Source organism: Ochotona princeps, chromosome 2 (assembly GCF_030435755.1).
Source record: "Ochotona princeps isolate mOchPri1 chromosome 2, mOchPri1.hap1, whole genome shotgun sequence".
Lineage (NCBI taxonomy): Eukaryota > Metazoa > Chordata > Mammalia > Lagomorpha > Ochotonidae > Ochotona > Ochotona princeps.
Genome location: NC_080833.1, coordinates 22706070 through 22728872, shown reverse-complemented (window position 1 = coordinate 22728872; position 22803 = coordinate 22706070). Strand labels below are relative to the sequence as shown.

Sequence of the window (22803 nt, the reverse complement as noted above, 5' to 3'; positions counted from 1 at the left end):
CCTGGAGCCCCGTCCCTCCTTTGGGATCGGCTCATCTGGGCCAGGCCTGGTCTGGGGCCCAGGAATGGAGCTATTTCTAGATTCTCTCTGTCCCCCTTGGCCGGGGCCTTTAGCCAGGTCAGGCAATTCACACACACACACACACACACACACACACACACACACACCCCTTCCCTCCTCTCTTTCACTCCTTGAATTTGACTGCTGCTGGTTGGGTGCTGGACCCTATGGACTGAAGTCAACAGGAGATCTAGACTCGGTCCCTGTCCCCTGGAGAGGTGGCAGTAGTGGCCACTTCTACAGACCAAGATGGTTCAGAAAGGCAGTTGCTCTCACCAAGGGCCACCCCCACAGCACGGGGGACCAGAAGAGGGGCCACTCCCTCTGCTGGGAAGGCCAGAAGACTTCACTCAGCAGGTGTTCTCTGGGAGTCTGCAGGTGTAGAGAGGAGCAGGGAAGGGGGAGGGCTGAGGAAAAGGGAGAGGATAAAAATGGCCATGACGGGCCTGGAAAGGTAGTTCAAGGCCAGGTCAGGGAGGCCCAGTCCTTAACTGAGTCTGGCCTTTTTGAAATCAATGGGCAGGGCCTGGCAGCGTGGCCTAACAGCTAAAGTCCTCATCTTAAACGCACCAGGATCCCATATGGGCAGCAGTTCTAATCCCGGCAGCTCCACTTCCCATCCAGCTCCCTGCTTGTGGCCTGAGGAAGCAGTCGAGGACGGCCCAAAGCTTTGGAACTCTGCACCCATGTGGGAGACTCAGAAGAGGTTCCTGGCTCCTGACTCCGGATCAGCACAGCACCGGCTGTTGCGCTCACTTGGGGAATGAATCATCGGACGGAAGATCTTCCTCTCTGTCTCTCCTCCTCTCTGTATATCTGACTTTGTAATAAAAATAAATAAATCTTAAAAAAAAAAATCACATGGGGCCCGGCGGCGTGGTCTAGCGGCTAAAGTCCTCGCCTTGAAAGCCCCAGGATCCCATATGGGCGCCGGTTCTAATCCCGGCAGCTCCACTTCCCATCCAGCTCCCTGCTTGTGGCCTGGGAAAGCAGTTGAGGACGGCCCAATGCATTGGGACACTGCACCCACGTGGGAGACCCGGAAGAGGTTCCAGGTTCCCGGCTTCGGATCGGCGCGCACTGGCCCGTTGTGGCTCACTTGGGGAGTGAATCATCGGACGGAAGATCTCCCTCTCTGTCTCTCCTCCTCTGTGTATATCTGGCTGTAATAAAATGAATAAATCTTTAAAAAAAAAAAATCACATGAGTTGAAAGACAAGAGGCTGGCAAGCTCAGGGCTGAGTACTTGGTAAGTTTTGCTTCAAGACCAGCAATCAGGACCCAGCGCAATGGTTCATTGCCTAAACCCTCACCTTGCAAGTGCCAGAATCCCTTATGGGCACTGGTTCATGTCCTGGCTGTCTGTTTCCCATCCAGCTCCCTGCTTATGGCCCAGGAAAGCAGTGGAGGACAGCTCAAAGCCTGAGGACTCTGTGCTTGCATGGGAGGCCTGGAAGAAGCTCCTAGCTCCTGGCTTCAGATCAGCTCAGCTCTGAACTTTGCAGCCAAAGCCATTTGGGGAATAAACCAGCAGACACAAGGTCCTTCTCTCTTTCTCTCCTTCTCTCTCTCTCTTTAAGATTTATTTATTTTTGGGCCCGGAGGCGTAGCCTAGTGGCTAAAGTCCTCGCCTTGAACGCCCGGGATCCCATATGGGCACCAGTTCTAATCCCGGCAGCTCCACTTCCCATCAGCTCCCTGCTTGTGGCCTGGGAAAGCAGTCGAGGACGGTCCAAAACTTTGGGACCCTGCAGCCGTGTGGAAGACTCGGAAGAGGTTCCTGGTTCCCGGCTTCGGATCGGCACAGCACCAGCCGTTGCAGCTCACTTGGGGAGTGAATCATCGGTCGGAAGATCTTTCTCTATGTCTCTCCTCCTTTCTGTATATCTGACTTTGTAATAACAATAAAGAAATCTTTAAAAAAAAAAAAAAAGAGCCAGAAGGGATGCAGGATGGACTCAGTTAAGGCCATAACACATGCCAGTGCATGCAGGGGCCATGGCTTGGGCCTCGTGGGGATTTTTAAGGGTTGCCGCAATTGGGCCACAGTACCTGCTGGTGTGAGTGAAGACCAGGCCTGTGGTGGGCTGGGATGGGCTAGGCTACACCACCAGTTGGTTTGCATGAGACCATGGTGGGCAGGGGTGTGGGAGTGGGGAGTGGGCAGAACTGACTGGGCAGCTGCATCCACCTGTATGTGCATTAGCTGGTATACAGAAGTCCATTCTGGGGTCACCCTGGGTGGGATTTCTTGGGGGACCACCCAACTAGATAGCTGGACTTAAGTTCTGGCCACAGAGAAAATAGCAAAAATATGTGGTCTGACCTTGGAGAGCATGTATCAGACTGGGCCTCCTCAGTTGCTCATGCCTATGCAGTGATCAACATGCCTCGATGCACATGAGGGACATGACAGCCAGCTCATCTAGGCCAGCAGGGGACATGGAATGCCTTGTCAGAAGATGGAAAAAAAGAACAGGTTGGACCACTCTCCTGGCTAAGCTTTGCAGCAGCAGTCTAGGTCTATGGATGCTTACTGAGGTGGACCAGGTCAGCCAATAGACCTTGGAAGTATTTTTTTTTTAAGATTTTATTATTATTGGAAAGCTGGATATACAGAGAGGAGGAGAGACAGAGAGGAAGATCTTCCATCCGATGTTTCACTCCCCAAGTGAGCCGCAACAGGCCGATGCGCCAATCTGATGCCGGGACCAGGAACCTCTTCCAGGTCTCCCACGCGGGTGCAGGGTCCCAAAGCTTTGGGCCGTCCTCGACTGCTTTCTCAGGCCACAAGCAGGGAGCTGGATGGGAAGTGGAGCTGCCGGGATTAGAACCAGCGCCCATATGGGATCCTGGGGCTTTCAAGGCGAGGACTTTAGCCGCTAGGCCACGCCTCCGGGCCCGGAAGTATTTTTTCAACCCTTGTGCAGTGAAGCTGATGATGTCTCAGAATTATCACAGCTACTCAAGTAATACCCTCCCCACATTGGGATCCCTAGGGCGTCATCAGATGACTGTCCCTCATCCCCAGCTTGGCACCGAGAAGCAACCCCGCCCCTCCCCCCAGCAGACCAGAAGAGTAGAGAGAGAACTGAAACATTTGTCCCACTCACCTTCCTCCATGACTTGAACTTCCCCACTCCAGTTGGAGACCCAGGTGGGTACGCATCCCTCTCAACTATGTGGAGAATATGAAAGAAAGAAAGAAAGAGAGAAAGAGAGAAAGAGAGAGAGAAAGAAAGAGAAAGAGAGAAAGAGAGAGAGAAAGAAAGAAAAAAAGAAAGAAAGAGAGAGAGAGAGAAAGAAAGAAAGAAAGAAAGAAAGAAAGAAAGAAAGAAAGAAAGAAAGAAAGAAAGAAAGAAAGAAAGAAAGAAAGAAAGAAAGACGAACAAACAAAAAAGACTTTGGGGGGCTGGCACCATAACATAGTAAGTTAAGCTCTGCCTACAGTGCCAGCATTCTATATGAGTGCTTGTTTGAGTCCCAGATGCTTCATTTCTGACCCAGGTCTGTGTTTTTAAGGCCTGGGAAGGCAGTGAAGGATGGCTAGAGTCCTGATTCCCTGCACCCATGTGGGAGACCTAAAAGAAGTTCCTGGCTTCTGGCTTTGGATCAACCCAGCTCCTGCCATTGTGGCCATTTTGAAAGTGAACCAGCAGATGGAAAATCTCTCTCTTGGTGTCTCTCCTTATCCCTATAAATTTGCCTTTCTAAATAAATAAACAAGTAAATCCTTTGTGTAAAACATTTTGCAGGGGGTATAATGAGGAAACCGTAGCTTGGGGAGGGAGCCAGAGTCAGCTCCAAGCCTGGGAGCTGACTCATTCATTACTTCCTGAACACAACCCTGTCCCCAGATAAAGTTGTCTGTGAGACCCAGGCTACACCCATGAGTCCAGAAGTGCAGCGCTCACCTGGGAGAACCAGAGGCCCCAGCACATACTGCAATGGCCCAGTGCCCTGGCTGGCAGGGTGGATGAGAAAGAGGACATAGATAGCACCCTTTGGTGAAAGGCCAGGTGAGGGTAGCGGAGACGGGGTAGAGCTCCCAAGCAGAGAGAATGCGGAGGAGCACAGTGGCTCTGTCATTCTGCAAACACATGCTGGGCCCTGCACACAGGGCAATGCAGGACTGGCTAGTCCTGGAAGGTCCCCCACCCCTGGTGTGAAGGCAGTGACAGCTTCGGACATGAAAGGACCACCTCAAGTGTGGGAGAGGAGAGAGAGGGTCTACCAGGACCAGGCAGCCCACCCGAGAACCGAGCAATGAATCAGAGATAACTACAAAAGCCAAGGCAGGGCTGGTTGTGTGGCATAGTGGATTATGCCTCCGATAGCCTCCCATGCAGATGCCAGTTCAAATCTCAGCTGCTCCACTTCCAATCTAGCTCCCTACTTTACGCATCTGGGAAAATAGCAGAGGATAACCCAGTAGTTGCACCCCTGCACCCACGTGGGAGACATGAATGGAGACCCAGGCTTCTGACTTTGGTGTTGCCCAGCCCATCACTGTGGCCATTTGGGGAGTGAACCAGTGGATGGAAGATTCATTTGTCTACCTCAACCTATCTCTCATTCTCTTCTCTCTCTCTCTCTCTCTCCAGCTCTTTCAAATAAATAAATCTTAAGGAAAAAGGCATTGAAGATGGAAGGCAAGAGCGAAACATGGCACCCCCACAGGTGCAGGAAGATAAGAGATGAGCAGAGCTGCATCGAGGGAGGAGGAGTCTGTGTGGGAGACAACACTGACCTTTGTACCACCCTCCCCCTCCTTCCCTATCTTCCAGAGTCCTTAAAAAGCTGACCAGGTGGGAATTTCACGTGCTTTTCACAGATGAATACACTGAGACCCAGCAAGAGCCCGACCTGACCTAGTGAGGTCGTCCAGCAAGATTGGAACCCAAGGGTATCTTCCTCCAAAGTCCCACAAGGTGGGGAGGTGAGCCTCCTCATTCATTCATTCACTGCTCTGAACTCTGCCAAGCAGGCTTCCAGGAACAGGAACAAAATAGATCATCAAAACAGATGAGACCAGGCTGGCACCTTTGGGTGGGTTCTAGGAAGGCAGGTGTCCGCCCTCCGCCCGGAGCTGCCTCCTCTGCCTGGGGGCAGCGAGGGCCATTGTCCTCCTTCCAGGGAGCATGGTGCCACAGGTTCCTGTTCCCCAGAAGAACCTGGTGTTGGGCAAACCTCTAGCTGCTGCCACCATTTGTCCTCTGTCTCTAGAACTCTTGGGGAACAAGGAAGCCGAGGAACACCCCACCCCATGCCCTGTGGCTGCAATCTCACCCCTGGGCGAGGGCAGGGGGTTGCAGCACTCCTGTTTGCCCTGGATTCCCTCCCAGAGGCAGTCCTGAAGTGCACGTCAAAGGAGGGGTTCAAGAAAGACTGGGAGAATGGGCATAGTTAAGGATGACCGTCACCTGCAATCCCACTGAGGCAGACTTGGCCTGCCCTTGGATCCCTTTCTCAGGGTCTCCAGGGAACTTGGCTCCTTCACCTGTCCTGGGGTAGAGACCTGGAAGGTGGAAAGAAGGAGTTACCATTCGTTGAACGTAGTGTCTGTTAGCTTTTCAATTTAGGTCATTTAAGCCTGTGACAACCCGGAGAAGTTTTTAATTTAAAGACTGATTATTTAATCGAAAGGCAGAGCAACACAGATAGTGATGCCCCCCGATTCCCACCCCACCATTCCCATGCTCACAGAGGGAGAAAGATCTGGTTCACTCCCAAAATGGCTATAAGTGGCAAGTGTAGGCCAGGCTTGCAGCCAGCACTCGGGTCATCTTCTGCCGCCTTCCCAGGCACATCAGTAGGAAGCTGGATATGGCATGCCAGCACTGCAGATGGTGGCTTAAGCCACTGTACCATGGCACTAGCCACAGCTTTCTCCACCCAGAGGAAAAGGAGACTGAGGGGTAGAAATCCTGCCCCGGGCCCGGAGGCGTGGCCTAGCGGCTAAAGTCCTCGCCTTGAAAGCCCCAGGATCCCATATGGGCACCGGTTCTAGTCCCGGCAGCTCCATTTCCCATCCAGCTCCCCGCCTGTGGCTTGGGAAAGCAGTCAAGGAAGGCCCAAAGCTTTAGGACCCTGCACCTGCTTGGGAGACCTGGAAGAGATTCCTGGTTCCCGGCTTCGGATCGGCACAGCACCGGCTGTTGCAGTCACTTGGGGAGTGAATCACCTCCTCTCTGTATATCTGACTTTGTAATAAAAATAAATAAGTCTTAAAAAAAAAAAAAAAAAAAGAACCCACCTTCTGCAAAGGTACGTGCCTGCGGATCCTCCCTGAGCACCCAGAGAACAGTGGTTGTGAAGACAAGGGTTGCCTAGGATCAAAGGCTACCTGGCTGGGGTGAGGCGTGGCCCTGAGCAGGGGCCATGCTGCTTCCCAGGGACCCAGCTGCACTGGCTTGGGGCTGCTGAGAAACTTCTGATGTCCTGGTGGAAGTCAGGCAGAACTTCACAGGAACGTGATGGATGGAAAAGAGAACTTTTTTATTTTCCCAGGGTTGTGAAGGCCCTGAAGCCACGTAGATCAAGTTGCCAGGTTCTGACATTCATGGATTTATTGTGAAAAGAGAATAAGCATTATCTTCAGAAACAACTAAAGCCACTGGTGAGTGTTCTGGGCTCAAGCTGCCAAAAATGAAATACTAGAGACCAACTCTGGAGAATCCCCTCACAAGGGCTCTCAGAAATAACACATTGGCCTAGAGCGATAGCCTAGCAGCTCAAGTCCTTGCCTTGCATGCGCTGGGATCCCATATGGGCACCAGTTTGTATCCTGGTGGCCCTACTTCCCATCCAGCTCCCTGCTTGTGGCCTGGGAAAGCAGTCAAAGACAGCCCAAAGCCTTGGGACCCTGCACCCACGTGGGAGACCTGGAAGAGGCTCCTTGCTCCTGGCTTCAGATTGGCTCAGCTCCAGCTGTTGCAGCCACTTGGGGAGTGAGGAGGGAAGATCTTCCTTCCTCTCTCTCCTCCACTCTGATTCACTGACTTTCCAATAAAAATAAATAAATCTTAAACAAAAAAGAAAGATATATTTCATCTCCAGTGTCTGCATTGCCAATCGCTCCACTGAGATACCCAGTCCCCAGGTGCACCTGAAACTGCACCGGGGCTGCTGATGGCTTGAACTTGCTAGATTGTTAAGTGACATAAATTATTAAGACTTCATGGCAGACAGAGCCAGAGAGAGAGATCCGCTGCTATAATTTGCAAAGGAAAACAATTCCAGCTCTGGTTATTAGGCAGGGGAGCAGCACAGGACACAGGGTGGAGGCATGGCCAGCATCCAAGGACTCAGGCCCTGATGGGGGGCAAACAGAAGCCCCCAGGGCTTGACCAGCAGAGCTTCCAGCTCAGTTTGCCGGTCCTCCACCCTCAGGCTCTATCTCACTGCCAGCAGCACACTCCCTGGAGGAGGCAGCATCCAGATGGCAGGGAGGGGCCAGGAAACAGCACAAGATGCTGAGGAGGCCTCCCGCAGCCCCCCTCACTATGGCCTCATGGATCATTCGGTGCAGCTGAGCCCTCTCATTGGCTGGTTCCTGGCTACCCATCTCTTCCTCTTCTGTATCTTCCCCGCCAGTCATTGCCATGGAAACACAGAACAGTGACATCACCACAGCTCAAGGGCTGGGTAGATGCTGCTCTTGGCAGGAAGTGGTCCTGCTGCCTGCCAGCTGTTTTAGCCACATCTGTAGAGCTCTGTAAAAACAAGAGCACAGGGCAAGGGACCACCCTCACGTCCCTCAGGCCCCAAGTGTAGTGGTCCTAACAGGGCAAGGAGGGTGGAGGCGTAAGGAGTTAGGCAGACCAATAGGCAAGATGGGGCTTGGTGCTTGGTCAAATAAAGAAGGGGAATTTCTTTAAAAATGTATAAGATGCTTATTTCTGTCCCCCAAAGCATCACTGAGCAAGATCCAAGTAGGATCCCACTCTGAGGTTCTAGTTTGACCAGAATTGCAGCTGATGGGCAGATTCTAGAATATGAATCCCACATCCCTGAATTTCCATTTTTATTACAAAATAGCAAAGAAGTTATCTCCTTAAGTGAATTCTGGGAGAGAAAGTGTTTGTCTCTCCAAGCTCATTCTGAGAAAACAAGGAGATAAGCTGTGACAGCTCAGTGGTTCAATCCTCGCCTTGCATTTGCTGGGATCCTATATGGGTGCTGGTTCTCATCCCAGCTGCTCCACTTTCCATTCAGCCCCCTGCCTGTGGTCTGGAATGGTAAAGGATGGCCCAAGTCCTAGGGACTCTGTATCCACGTGGGAGACCCAAAAGAAGCCCCTGGCTTCAGATCAGCTCAGTTCTGGCCCCTGAGGCCACAGAAACAAGCATCTTTGGGAGTGAGCCAGTGGACAGATCTTTCTCTGTGTCTCTCCTCTCTGTAAATCTGCCTTTCCAATAAAAACAAAATTTTTTTTTTTCTAAAAAAAAGAGAAATTGCCAATTACACTTCTGAAGTCTTCAATTTGAGCAAATTAGGCAAGACTGCCATTCTGGTCCTTGGATGAGTTTTGCCCCACCTATTGGTTCTCTCCTTCCTCCGCCATCCCCACCCCCCCTCAACTGTACTTAAGACTCCACTTCAACCAGGTTTTCAGGTTTTCCTCTCTTTGGGCCTCCTCCCTCCTTCCCCCCTTGATACTGAGGTAGAAGATTACTATCTAGCGTTGCTAGTCTAGTCTAGTCTAGCTAGAGAATTTCTAGTCTGGCTTTGCTCACTGAAATTGTCCTCATCAAAATTCTTTTATGTGAGACAAGAACCTAGGCTGCCTTGTCCTTTGTGTTGACTTGCCTAGAACACGGCTCTCAGAGGGACAAGGAGAGGTCTGCGCACTTAGAATGGAGGGTAACAATCAGGTGGACAGGAGGCAGGGTGCAGCTTGGGTTGCAACTCCGGCAAGCAGGGTCTGAGCAGGTGATGGTGAGAGGGGCTGGCTCAGCTGGCCTGAAGTCTGTCTAGATTTTCTTAGAGTTCCATAATGTGTATCTTGGGCAGGTTCCTAAGAAGAGGAACTAGGATTTTCTAGCAGTGCACCTGCTAGGAAAAAACTGAACCACTTCCCCTTTGCCCTGACACCACAGCAAACACAAGTGACTCCTGAGACCTCCAAAACAGGGGCATTTCCCCCCTCCACTGACATGCAAGGTGCAGTACACACCCGCTGGGCGTGTCTACTCAATTCTGATCCTGTCTATCTACCTGGTCAGATTGCAGAGAGTTCGGGTTCAGCTCTCCAGCCTGCCCCCTCTCATTGAAGCCAGTTAGCAGTCAGGTTAGATAAGAAGGTAAGAAGTTCCAAATGAGCCTCTCTGTGGGAGAGGGGCCCAAGGAAAGGAAAGCAGCTCATGGGGGGGGGGGTGGAACAACCCGTGCCAAGGTGGTCCAGCCTTAAAGCCTCCCCTTCTGGAAAGCTCCCCAGGTAATTCCTCTGTCCTCGGCACCAACCAGGTTACCCAGCTTGATAATCCTGGGGGGTGGTAAAACCTTCACAGCCTTCCCCCTCAGGGAAGCACCTCCCCTGCCAAATGTGTGTGGCGGGGTGGGGGGATGTTCACAGCCTGAGAGCACCCGGAAACCAGGGAGGAGCTAACCCAGCTCACACTCAGCAAACCCTTTGTCCTGGAGGGGGGGAGAGGGAGAGGAAGGAGAAAGGACTGGAAGAACTGGACTCTGTTCCCCAGAAGCCCCAGCCTGAGCACAGACTGTGCTGCACTCTCAGCTCTTTCCAGAGCCGCCCGCCTTGCCCACCAGGTGTCCTCTCTCCCTTACACCATGTCCCCTGGCCTTTCCCGGTCTGAGCAAGTGGACGTGCACTCTCGGCTGCCACCTGGAGAGATGCCCACCTGCTCTAATGCCCTGCCCTGTTCAACCCTGCTCCCTTGATCACCGCTGCTATGGGTCTCACGGCTGATTACTTCTTCCTCGAAGACCAGAACCTCCTCCCCATCTCTGCTAGCAGCCCCAGGATGTCTTATTTGTGCACCAGTCCAGCCCCACCCTACAGTCAGCAGACGGTTCCTTCGTTCATCTTCTCCGGCTTACTGAGAAGGGTACTACAGAGGCTGGAGGTGCAGGGATGAGGTACTGGAGAGCATGGCACTCCTGGGCAGGCCATCCTCCAGGGGCCTCCAAATATTCCGCTCTCTGGAGGAATCTCCCAAACCCAGCCCTTTGGGTTTTTATGCAGCCCTCATTGCAGTGGTTTAATTGCTGGCAGACTGGGTGGAGAGGAGCAGCCTGGTGTGTTTGCTTTTGCAATTTTCTTGACCTATCCATGCGGGCTGCCAGAGCAGTCCTCTCCATGATGGCTTGGTGATTCACTCTAAGCCAAAGGTAGCCGGAGGATTCCTTGAGGGTCAGATCCAGCATTGAAGGGCAAAGAAAGACAAGAGATTCTCTGGCCTGTAATAGAAGAGGGAGTCTAATCTCCGTGCTGGTTTTGGAGAGGGAGCTATGAAGCAGGAAGTCAGGGAGGAAAATTGAACTCCGCCCATCACAGCATCATGTTCTGCACCCGAACTGAAGACCCTGCAGGAGGGCAGCCCCTTCCTCCCACACCCTGGCGGTGGGAGCAGCAGTAAACCGTGTCCTCGCATCTGAGCCCCAGACAGCCCCCAGAATGGCTGCAGGAATTCCCCAAAGCCAACGCATCTGGTACCCAATGAACACAGGAAGAGACCGCAGCTGTCGGCCCAGCCACTGCCACCTCCTATGGGACCACGGGGAAACAGTTCTGGGCCCCAGGTCTCCTGTCACTGAGTCCTTGAGAGTTGAGACCTGGTGACTGAAAGACTGTGACGTTCAGAAACTATCCCACTGGGGCACTGGGGCTGGTGCTGTAGCTCAACTAATTAATCTTCCACCTCCAAGCACTGGCAGCCCACAGGGTGTCAGTTTGTGTCCCAGCTGCTCTACTTCCCATCAGCTCCCTGCTAGTGGTCTGGGAAAGCAGAGGTGGATGGCCCAAAGCCTTGGGACCCTGCACCCACATGGGAGACCCAGAGGAGTTTCCTGGCTTCTGGCTTCAAATCAGCTCAGCTCAGCTCCAGCTGTGGCAGCTATGTGGGGAGTGAACCAGCAGAGGAATATCTATGTCTTTTCTTCTCTCTGTAAATCTGCCTTTCTAATAAAAATAAGTAAACCGTAAAAACAAAACAAAACAAAAAACACCTATGTTCCCCACCCCTGACACCTGCTCCTGTAGTGAAGTCACCAGAGTCCCTGTCCAGCCCTGAGGCCTGTCCCAGTACTCTGGCAGAAACTGGCCTCTTCTGGCCCCAGGACTGTGCAAAGGACAGAGAGCATGCTTCTGTTGTGCCACATCTCTAGGTCCCCAGAAAATCATGGAGTCACATAAAGGTGATTTATTCAGGTTAGCCTAGGTCTCCCAGCCTGCTGGGCTGGGGGAGGGGCAGCTGCAGCCAGATCAGCGGGGGGAAGGGGTGGGGGGGTGGGAGGGTGGGAGAGGCGGGGTTGACCGGCACAGGATTCTTATACATTTCAGGACAATTCCATACAAATATAGTCATGATTGGTCAGTTTTAACTGTTAACTTTCTTTTTTTTTTTTTTTAAAGATTTATTTATTTTTATTGGAAAGGCGACATACAGAGGAGACAGAGAGGAAGATTTTCCATCCTATGATTCACTCCCCAAGTGGCCGCAATGGCCGGTGCTGTGCCGATCCGAAGCCAGGAGCCCAAATCCTCTTACAGGTCTCCCACGCGAATGCAGGGTCCCAAGGCTCTGGGCCATCCTCAACTGCTTTCCCAGGCCACAGGCAGAGAGTTGGATGGGAAGTGGAGCTGCCAGGATTAGAACCAGCGTTCATATGGGATCCCGGTGCTATCGCGCCGGGCCCTTAACTGTTAACTTTCAAAAAGAGCAAGTTGGCAGGCTTCTATTGGTAGGTTTGAAGCAAGCCACTTTCAAAAGGTACAAATTGATGGGCTATAGGGTGGTGAATCTTATCAAAACCAGGGACCTCCTTCCTGAGGAGTGACTACTTGACCTGCGATGTGTCCTGCTGGGTGTCATTAGACTGTCAGGCTTGGCATTCACACAGCCCCCAGCCAAGTTATTAAGGCAGAATCATGAAAGCAGAAAACATCTAGGTTTTTCACTTCCTTCCTGACCTTCCCAGAGGGGCAGGGAAGAAGAGGGGACTTCCACATGGGGAACTAGGGACTAAGGAAGGCGGGAAGCTGGGACCAGGCAGGGTTGGTCCGGATCCTGGGCTCCGGCGCCAACTCCTGCATGCCTGCCCTGGAGCCCGCGCTCAGTTCAGCACTGCTTCCTCAAGCTCTCAGTGGGTACAATAAGCATCAACACGAAAAGGGTGTCAAAGGCTGGCACTGGCCCATTAAGGGAGATGGGTGCTGGGCCTCCAGGATATCTCAGAGGAGTGCTGGATCAAGTCCAAACCCCTGCTGATGTGCAATGGAAAATTAGAGAAGATCCAAGCTTAAGCCCTCGCCACCCACTGGGCGGGTCTGGATGGAGCTCCAGGCTCCAACTGGTCCATTTCCGCCACTGTGACCATTTGGAAGGTGAACCAGCAGTCGGGAAGATCTGCCTTTGTCTTTCAATCCCTCTTGGTGTAACTTCACCTTTCAAAAACAAAGAAAGGTGAATGCCATTGAAAGTGCAAGCTGGCCTGCAGGCGTCCCGCAGGTGGGCAGGGGACCCGCAGGCCTAGCAATGCTGACGGAATTACAAGCATTTCTGAAAGATGAGGGGGAACAACTTGCGGGAGGTGGGGGGCGGGGAGGCTGCGGGAAAGCTCAGCTCTCAGAGAAGTCTAGAACACTTCCGGGGCGCGTGGGGGACTGTGCTCCGGGACCCAGGCGCCAGCAGGGGACATTCCGCCGGGAGGGGCAAGCACGTGCAGGGCGGTGCGGGCGCCGGAGCGGGTCACGTTTTCGTCCTGAGCCCGTAGAGGACATAGGGCGGCAGAGCCGGCCACCACCAGGTGGTGGGAGTGGCGGGAGGGTGCCCGCCCTGGAGCCTCCAAGCCCCGGTTTGCAAGCTGAGCTCTAATTCCCCCTCTCCTACATGCTCTGGGGACCAGTCCGTTGCCCTAAGGCGCTCTGGTTCTCCGCTTGAGGGAGGACAGGTCCCTGTGTACCCCCACGCGCGTACCAACTCAAAAGCGAATTTCCTTTCTGCTCCAGTGTCACCTCCGCTCTGACTCCAAGCTCAGCAAAGGACTGGCGGGTGGAGGTGGTCGGCGGCACCCGTGCCCCGCAGCTTCTTTCTCAGAGGCCCAAGAGCGCTGAAGCCAGCGGAGCGCACAGGTCCTGCCAGCCTGGAGCACCCGCGTTGATGCAGGCGAGCGACGCCCCGGCCGGGTCCCTCCCGCTCGGCGGGCCGAGGGGGAAGGGCGGCCAGCCCCCCGCGGGAGAGCGCCTGCCCGGGGTTGCCTATTTCGGGAGCCGTTGGGGGCGTTGGCTACGTCAGACCCACGTGACGCAAGGCTTATTTAAAGCGGCAGCGCCGGGCGGGGGAAGCCGCCGGTCCAGAGTTTGCACGCCTGCTTTCGCGCCACTCACCATCCTCGCTCAGTCTCACCATGGTGGACTCCTTCGTGGGCACCTGGAAGCTAGTCGAAAGCAAGAATTTCGATGACTACATGAAATCACTCGGTGAGCGACCGGCAGGGCTCGGGATGCTGGGCTGGAAAGAGGCTGTTGTATGCCTAGCCTGGGGGCGCTGGCTCCCGCGTGGCTAGCGCCCCCGTGCGCCTCCGTATCCCTTCTGAACGAGGTGGGAGGAGTAGGGGAACGTGAGGTTGGCGGCTCTGGCTAAGGCCTGTGAGGTTTTCCCGTTCTGAACTCCGAGAGGAATATCCAGGCACTGGCACGAGGTAGCGGAGTCTGCAGATACCTGGGTAGGAAGGCGCTTTCGAGGAAGATGGGCTTAGAAATTGGAAGCAGGAGAGTGAATAAAAGTGGAGTCCAGTGCAGGTGTGAGGCTAGTGAGTGGCGAAAGGGGGGCACAGGTGTTTCTGAAATTGCGGGAGGCTGAACCTAGAAAGCAGTGGGGCTGACAGGGAGTGCACGGGGCCCCCAGATGCAGTAGTACCTAGGGGGAAGGGAACCCGGATTGGGGAAAATGAATCAGTGAACCGGACACGGGAGAGGTGAAACACGGATCGGCTTTGGTACCACAAACCGTGCCCTATCACGCGGGGTTGGCTAAGAGGATTCCCGCTGGAGATGCCCTCTTTGCTCACCAGTCAGTCTGACCTTGTCCTGCATGCTGTGTAGCCGGCCCTTAGTCATGGTCAGAGGGTGGAGTGGGGCCAAAGGCCTCGTCACCAGCTGGGCCCTTCCCTACAACCTGAGGCTGCACCAGTGTGGTGGAGGAGGCCATTTCCCTTCTGGGGTGCAGCAGAGGGTTAAAGTTGTTGGGCTAGGAGGGTGTGTATGGCCGGTGCTGTTGGGATGAAGAATATTCAAAGAATCTTCCAGGCAAGGACGGGAGAGGTGGCTGCATCGTGCTTAGTCAACAGACCCTGAGCAAGATCTCACCAGTTTCGCAGAAGAGCTGCAGAGAAAACCTTGGCTTTAGATCCACAGCCCTGAACTCGTCTCACTGCTGCACAGGCTGAGGGAGAGTACAATGCTTAGCTGCTTGACCTCAGCTCCTGGCTGCCTTGGGCTCACAGGATGACACTTTGTCTGCAGGGAAACTGGATGAATGAGGTTTCAGGACTTCCTCCTCCGCAGGCAGGAGTCTCCTGGAACAGGACCCTCAGTATGGCTCCCGAGACCAGAGCTCTGCCCCTACCCCTTCCTGGGCTCCATGCCCAGCGACTCCAGGAAGACTACTCTCACAGAAGCCGCCCCACCCCCACTCCCAGCTGTCAGGGAAGTTGGATGGGCCAGGTTTTGTTCTCCCCAAAGCCAACGTTTGGCGCAAATTGTCTCTGAATTAACACCAACTGTAACACCCTTCTTCCCTTATTGTGCTGCAGCTTGAGCTAAGGTCTCCTTAGCTTGGGGACAACTTCGTAGATTAGGAGTGAAGGCTCCCTTCGGGCTGCATTTCTCATTGGAGGCCCACCAGAGAAGAAAGACCCTCCCTAGCTCAGCCAATACTCTATTTTCATTCCTCAGGACAGTTTGGTTCTTCTGAGTCTCCTGAACTCTGCCCTGCTCGCAACTTCCCCCATTCATTCTGCAGTGATTTCCGTCCTCAAACACACCACACCTCTGGGCGGGTCCTAAGCAAACGGAGCCCATGCTCTGTGCTGAGGACTGACTGGCTGCCATGACTCCTGATAGCAGCCAGTCCCTCACTGGCCAGAAAGTGTGGCCTGGCAGCCCATCTCTCTCCTTGCAGTCCAAGGGCTGGGGTGAGGGTGGGGAGGGAAGAAGGGTAGATGCCCAGTACCACAGCCACAGCTAGCCCTCTAAGGGTCTGATCTGAGAGCATGCTGGTCAGAATGACCCGGAGAATAGTGAAGTGTTTGAGCCTAGTTTCAAATCCAGATCAATCAGTGGCTTTTCAACTCAGCTAAGACACTTCACTGTCTCATTTATAAACTGGGGTCAATAAAACCTGTCCTTTAGAACTGTCCTAATCATTAAGTAAAGCAACTCTGGGACTTGTGCAGAGTAACTGGGTACAGGGTTGCTACTGTGGCACTGTGGGTTAAACCATTGACTTTGACATCCCATACTAGAGGGTTGATTCCAAGTCCTGGCTGCTCAGTTTCCAATCCAGTTTCCTGCAGATGCACGTGGGAAGCAATGCAAGATGGCCCAAGTACTTGGGGCCCTGCTACCTACATGGGAGCCCTGGATGGAGGCCCAGGTTCCAGGCTTCTGCCTGATCCAGCCGCAGTTGTTGCGGTCACTTAGGGGGAGTGAAGCCAGCAGATGGAAGACCTCTGCCTTTCAAATCTTTTTCAACTACCTACATGTTGGTAGGCACTGGGTTGCCATGTTTGCAGACTTAATACTACCACGCTCACCATGCAGGGCTGCCCTTCTGCCTTGTGGAGGCCAGCCAGTGTCGGCTGCCAGGGGAGGGCAAGGACGGAAGTCATGACTGGGGAGGTCAGAGGCAAAAGGACAGAACCTCCAGCAACCATATGGAGGAGTGAAGGCTTGGCCTAAGAGTCTTTTGTTCTCCACCTGCTTGTAGGACACGTGGCCTTTGCCCAGCTTTATAGGGAAGCCATGATTGGGTCAGAAAACCTGACCATGAGTCTTACTGCTATGACTTTAGGCCTCTAAATGTGCACAACTGGATAAGTACTCCCTTTAAATCTACCATCTAGACCGTAGATAAGGCATATTTGGACAACAAATATTAATGCTTTTTAAGTTTCAAGATAAGAATCTCCCATAATTGAAAAATTCTTGTTCCTACAGCTTTGAAGGCAAAGTCCACTTCTTTTGTTTCCTCTGCTTTTTGACTTGTGAGCTGCTCAGGTACCTTGGGAGATAACCTGATGTGCCATTCAAGGGTGGTGCAACTGAGCAATAATGTGAGCCATTTTCTGTTTTAAAATTTGTAAGGCACAGTGACAGAGAAAGAGGTCTTTCATCAGCTGGTTCTCTCATCAAGTGGCTGCAGCAACTGGGTCAGCCAGAAGCCTGGAACTCCATTCAGGTCTCCCATGTAGATGGCAAGGTATCCCAAAACTTGGGCCATCTTCTGCTTTCTCAGGCCCATGAGCAGGAAGCTAATTAGAAGCAGTGCAAGCAAGACTTTAGTACTGATATGGAATGCTGGCATTACAGGCAGCAGTTTAACTCGCTACACTGCAATGCAGAGTCCCTTATCTGAGCTTCTAACTTGGATTTGGGGCCCTAGGCTTTAGTTTTCAGTGCCTGCATCTGTGAAGCAGGATTAAGTATTACCCTTCAAGGGGACAGGAAGAACTGATTGAGATCATGCATGTACAGAGTAAGGGACAAAGTAAGGCACTTAACAGCCCTTATACAAGCCCTGGTTTTGACAGAGGTGCTATGGGATGAGTAGTCCCTGAACACCACATACAGCTGAAGACTGGGGTTTTAAAATGGCCGAAGGCTTTGAAGTAATAGGTTACCCTTTCCCCTTTCTAAACAGTCATGTCCAGAAATTACTTAGAGCTTAAACACTGCAGCTGTGACAAGCCTAACTTGTTCCTTGTCCTCAGGTGTGGGTTTTGCTACCAGGCAAGTGGCCAACATGACCAAGCCCACCACAATCATCGAGAAGAAAGGCGACACTATTGTCCTAAAAACACAGAGCACCTTCAAGAACACAGAGATCAGCTTCAAGCTGGGGGTGGAGTTCGATGAGACCACAGCAGATGACAGGAAGGTCAAGGTGAGTCAGAGAAGAAGGTTGGGGGATGGAGGGTGCTGAGCCCCTGAAGGAAAACAGGCTGGTAATCTAGACTCCTTGTCATCGTGGCCTGAGGTACAGGTTTGCAGAATTAAATGAAACCAAGCTCACAGCCTGTTCAATGCTAGAATGTTCCAGGTGCTAAGTAACATGTCCTGTCCTCTTGTTTTGGGAAGTGTCTGTGAGCTGCCCTTGGGAGAGGACAGCAGAGCTAAGATGTTCGTCTGACCTCCCTGTCTACCCCAACTCCAGCTGGGCGACCTTGTACCAGGAATGCAGTACCTCTGGGTTTCTTTCTTCTTCCATAGATGGGGGAGTTATGTGGCCATGGCTGTGACTTCAAGTGCTTTAGGAACAATGCCCAGGAGAAATCGGGGCCTTCCACTGAATGAGGTCATCCTGGCTTCCCACAGTAAAGGAGGCAGCCAGGAATAAGCTGAGACCTCCTCAGATGTGTGCCTTCTGCAACCTCAGTTCTCGGGCTTGGAAGACCCTGATGCACTATTTCCAGTGCTGCTAGTGAAAGGCATTTGCCTTGTGGGTCTGGGTCTTTGCTCATTTTCACAGGTTGGTGGTAAGGGACATCTACCTTCAGATTCAGGACTCTGTTGGCAGCTTGCATCAGGCACCCAGTACTGGGTCAGCCATGAAAGAGAACTGGGGTGTTCTGAATTCTACAGGGCGTATCTACAACAGAACGCTGTAGCATGGCCCTTCCAGTCCCTCAGCTGTCTCTCTCTTTACAGCTGCCTCCAGAGAGGACAGGGAGGTGGAGAAGCTGAAGCCCAGTCTGGGATTACACAGGAGGCAGGCAGCACAGCTAGGTGTGGTGGCTGCAGATGGCAGCCTGCCTGACACAGGCAGCTTCCTACTGTGTTCCCCCCACCTTCTCCTGGGCTGAGTTGCCTGGGATGCCTAGCCCAACAATAATCGCTCCAAGTGGGCTAAAAACTGAGATAACGAGGAATAAAATGGTAGCAGGAGAAGCACATGGAGATGAGCACCCCCGAGCACACACAGCCTCAGCAGATCCTCCTACTGAACCCTGCTCAGAATGGCCCCAGCCCCCAGATTCCTAGACCTGGGAGGGCTGCCAAATGAGAATCAGCTGACACATGCCAGCAGCACCCAGAGGATAATGTGGGCATTTGACCCAGGAATGAAGACCACGTCAAGGATATCCAGGCCTAGGTCCTAGGTATTTTTTTGCCATCTTACCTACAGAAATTGCATGCTGTGGGGAGAATGTTAATTTCCAACACTTTCCATCACCAGGGGTCTTTTAGACATTATGTGGATAACCACAACACTAGAGATTCTGGACTATTCCTCCTCTGCCAGTCTTAGGGATATGGACTGGCATGTGTCCCCTTGGTCTGCAGGGAACTGGGCTGTTGGCATCACCTCCAGTAGAAATAGGACCCATCTTGAAGCCTCGCTCCACTTCTCAGGGCTAGCTTGTCTAGCGCCACCATACTGCTCCTTTTACTGCTCCATGCTGCTACTTTTTTTCCCTCATTTTTACTCACTCCCCCAGCCAGGCAGCAGTGGAGCAGAGGCTGCAGGTGAACTGGGAGGACAGGATGCAGATGGGCTGCCTGCTTTCTGATTCCAGCGTGCTTACTAGTTGGGGTTGAGGTTGTTGTCCTTGGTGGGATCAGCGTCCTGACCAATTCTGTTGCTCAGTCTTGGCTGACTTCCACCTTCTCTCCACAGTCCATTGTGACACTGGATGGTGACAAGCTTGTCCATGTGCAGAAGTGGGATGGACAGGAGACGACATTAGTGCGGGAACTAAGTGACGGAAAACTCATTCTGGTAAGATGGACAACCTTAGTCTTCACCTAATTGGTTACTATTGCCTCTTCAAAAATCTAAGGTCCTTTGGGGTACCACATGGGCTCAGACAAAACAAGGTAGGGGCAGGGGATGAACAGTATGGGGGGAATGTTTTCTGTGGTGGCTTTAGACTCCTACACGTCTGGGGTTCACCTAACCCTAACCCTCTAAGCTATGTGACCCCAGGTCACGTTCTCCAAGTGCGACTGTAGAATTAGCCTCAGTAACACCAGCACATGCACAGCACAAAGCACTGCGGCAGGAGGCACCCAGCAGGTATTCCCTGTCTCACCCCCTTCCTGCTGTTCCCACCTGTCTTTCCCCAGAATAAGATAACAGGGTTAGATCTGTCCTGAGACACTTGGGGAAGGCTCCCGTCAAGAGTATTTCCTCCTGCCTTCTCTCTAGGACTACACAGGCAGGCTGGTGATTGGTGGGGCCCTTGTCTGACAAAACAAGCCTCTCTTCCTCATGCCAGTCCCATATCCTGGTCTCCTGCAAGTGCCTACTGTCTGAGGAGTTAACCAGGCTGACAGATCTGTTTAGGGACAAGCACAGGGATGTCACTTGGAAAACACAGCCTTGCTCGAACTCCCCTCATAACCTAGGGCAGGCAGAGCAGCCACCTAGGTCCCAGCCTTTAACCGTGGGGCAGCCGCTTCTCAGCCTGGCATCTCCACAGCAGCTTGCCAAGTGAAACCTGCACCTGACTCTTACCTGCAGCTGGGGACCCTAGAGTTAGGAATGAGGTGCCTAGCTTTGGTGGAGATGAGAAAGACATACACTCCCTGGGCAGCTAGACTATGGTGAGTTCATGGCCTTGGCTCTTCTAGTCTGGATAGCGAAAGCTTGGGTCTTTGCCCAGGTACCACCCTAAGTTAAGGAAGAAATGGAAAGTTGGTAGCCTAGCAGAGTCCTTTCCCAAGAGACTTAGGCCATTTTTACTCACCCATTTGTTTACTATGTGCCTGTGCCATTGTAGGCACTAAGGATAAAGAAAACTGAATGATGCAGGGGTAAAGATAAACACTCCAGGATCTTGATCAAATAACTTCCTCTCTCAAAGCTCAAAAATCCTAAAAGAGTTCCAAAACATGCATGTAAAGCGTCTGAAAAATTATAGTATTGAAGTGGTTATTATGGTAGTTTTCCTTGCTCTGCCAGCCCCCGACTAACTCTGTCTTTCCTTCCAGACGCTCACCCACGGCAGTGCAGTTAGCACTCGCACTTACGAGAAAGATGCGTGACGGGCCCATGTCAGCACCGACTGCTCCTCTGCCAACCAGCTACCCCTCAACTCAGCACCACATTGCCTCAGTTTTTTTCCTCTTGTGTTTTGTATAAACCTGCCTTAGTTGGGGGAATTCTTACAGGGTCGGGTAGCATCAGCCTGGATCCAGTTTTAGTTCTCATTGTGTACGGGTTTTTAAAAAAATTGCATTGAGGGTGTTCTGAGGTTAATAAAGCAGAACTAAGGCCACCCTACTGAATGTTTGCTTTGGTGGCATGATCCTGGATGTCTCAGTTTCCTTTTGTGTGGGGCTGCCTGAAGGTCACCAAGGGAGACACCTTAGACCAGAGCCTGAAATGAATGGTTGTCAGTGGATCATCTTGCACAGGAAGTAATAGAAGAGCCAGACTACACCTTGCTTTATATTGGCCCTCTTCAAATGAGCCCTAGACCAGGCAGTGCTATGGCTTTCCCAGGTATGGCTGCTGGCCTGTCACTGCAGGCTTAGGACACAGGATCTACGCTGTGCCAGGGGATGGGAGAGAACACTCACTGCCCAGATGAATCCTGAGCTCTTGCACACGTCTCAGGCGAGCTACCTAGGAAGAAGGATTATGGGAATAAGAACTTTCAGTAAGTCTAAAACCAAACATAATTCCATTTGGTGCCAGGAATTTAAGCACAGATCTGAAGTAGAATCAACGGACTTACACAGTATCAAATACAAAGCAGAGCAATGATCTTGGCTTCATATGTCTGGCTTGGTGGTCTGTTGGAATGTCATATACAAGTTCACTCACAATGGCTGTCTCTGACTGGTGCTGGCTGTTGTTTCTAGCACAGGAGAACAGTGCTGGGGGAATGGAGAATGTGAGCACACTTTACCAGCTTCTCCATCCTGCCCTGTGCTGGATGAAGCAGAGACCATCCACCAGTTGGCCCAAGACAGGCCAACAGGAAGAGGCAAATCACTGTTTCCAGCTACTGCCAGATTCACTTCCACAGCAGGATCTGTGGATCTAGTCTAGACTCCTGTACAGGAGTCCAGGCTGGCAGTGGCAGCTGGGGAGGGTAACCAGAGCTCCCTCGGAATGAAGGGTAGACTGCAGGTGATACAGAAACAAACTCATTTAGGCAGCTGCTTTTGAATCCTAACGCCCAAACCTGTCTGCTGCGTGCGGACAGCCATCTCCCCAGGGAGCAAGTCAGCGAGGTGGGAGGCCACAGTTAGCTGTCCAGGAGCTCCATGGTACAAGGCTCCTGGTTCCTTCTTCCCAGCCCCCCATGCGCTTCCTGCTCTCACTCCTTGTGCTTCTTCTTGTGCTTCTTCTTCTTCTTCTTCCCCTTGGCTGCCTTGCTGGATGTGCGCCTGGCCTTCTTGCCCGCGTCACTCTCAGAGTCTGAGCTTTCGGAGTCAGGGGATTTCCTGTCTCTATGTTTCTTTTTCTTCTTTTCCTGGAAAGAAAATTTAGAAAGTTCAACATTATGTGGGTGTATCTGCTTTTAAAAATCGTACCTCATGGGCCTGGCACAGTAGCCTAGTGGCTAAAGTCCTTGCCTTGCATGCCAGGATCCCAAATGGACACTGGTTCTAATCCCGGCAGCTCCACTTCCCATCCAGCTCCCTGCTTGTGGCCTGGGAAGGCAGTCGAGGACGGCCCAAAGCCTTGGGACCCTGCACCCGTGTGGGAGACCTGGCAGAGGCTGCAAGCTCCTGGCTTTGGATTGGCGCAGCTCTGGCTATTGTCACTTGGGGAGTAAATTAGAGGACAGAAGATCTTCCTCTCTGTATATTTGACTTTCCAATAAGAATAAAAACAAATCTTTAAAAAAAAATCATACCTCACTATCAATCAATAGGCAACTACTTGATACATGATAAGATATAAATTACAAACAATAAAGTCAAAATTTAAGAACTGACAAGACAGGATAGGCACTTGGCAAAATGATTAAGTTGCTGCTTAGGATGTCTGCATTCCCTATCAGTGTCCGGGTTAACATCTCAGCTGCTCCACTCCCAACTGACGTGTTTGCTAATGAGCACCGTGGAAGGCAGTGGTGATAGCTCAAGTGCTGGGATCCCAGTCACCCACAAGGGAGATAGGACTGAGTTTTGGGCTGCTGGCTTTAGCCTCAATTAGTCTTGGCTGTTGCAAGCACTTAAGGAGTGAACCAATGGATATGCATGGAAGAAAAAGAAACAGATCCTCCATGCACTGGTTCACTCTCCAGATGGCCACAACAACCAGCCCTGAGACAAGCTAAAGCCAGGAGCAAGGAGCTTCACTCGTCTCCAGCATGGCT

The 22803-nt window shown here is 52.3% G+C and overlaps 2 protein-coding genes and 1 long non-coding RNA gene across 5 annotated transcripts in view; 1 reads left to right on the top strand and 2 right to left on the bottom strand.

Annotated features, from left to right (window-relative positions):
- The window catches only part of LOC131482753 (uncharacterized), a 31791-nt gene extending 18434 nt beyond the window's left edge, over positions 1-13357 (bottom strand). For both annotated transcript variants that reach the window (XR_009247266.1, XR_009247267.1), the window contains exon 1: positions 13221-13357. This is a non-coding gene — a long non-coding RNA (uncharacterized LOC131482753). The remainder of the gene's footprint in view (positions 1-13220) is intronic.
- Positions 13358-13569: 212 nt separating this feature from the next.
- On the top strand, positions 13570-20775 carry FABP3 (fatty acid binding protein 3). The gene is made up of 4 exons (XM_004591648.3): positions 13570-13723; positions 17236-17408; positions 19143-19244; positions 20459-20775. Exons 1-4 carry the CDS (start codon positions 13651-13653, stop codon positions 20510-20512), a joined length of 402 nt encoding a protein of 133 aa, XP_004591705.1. The 5' UTR covers positions 13570-13650; the 3' UTR covers positions 20513-20775.
- Positions 20776-21605: 830 nt separating this feature from the next.
- Positions 21606-22803, bottom strand: part of ZCCHC17 (zinc finger CCHC-type containing 17) — a 53076-nt gene continuing 51878 nt past the window's right edge. Inside the window, exon 8 of one of the 2 annotated variants that reach the window (XM_004591649.3) lies at positions 21606-21951. In XM_004591649.3, the coding sequence (XP_004591706.2) occupies positions 21796-21951 (156 nt within the window). In that variant the 3' untranslated portion in view covers positions 21606-21795. The remainder of the gene's footprint in view (positions 21952-22803) is intronic. The other variant, XM_058678116.1, reaches the window with a different exon arrangement.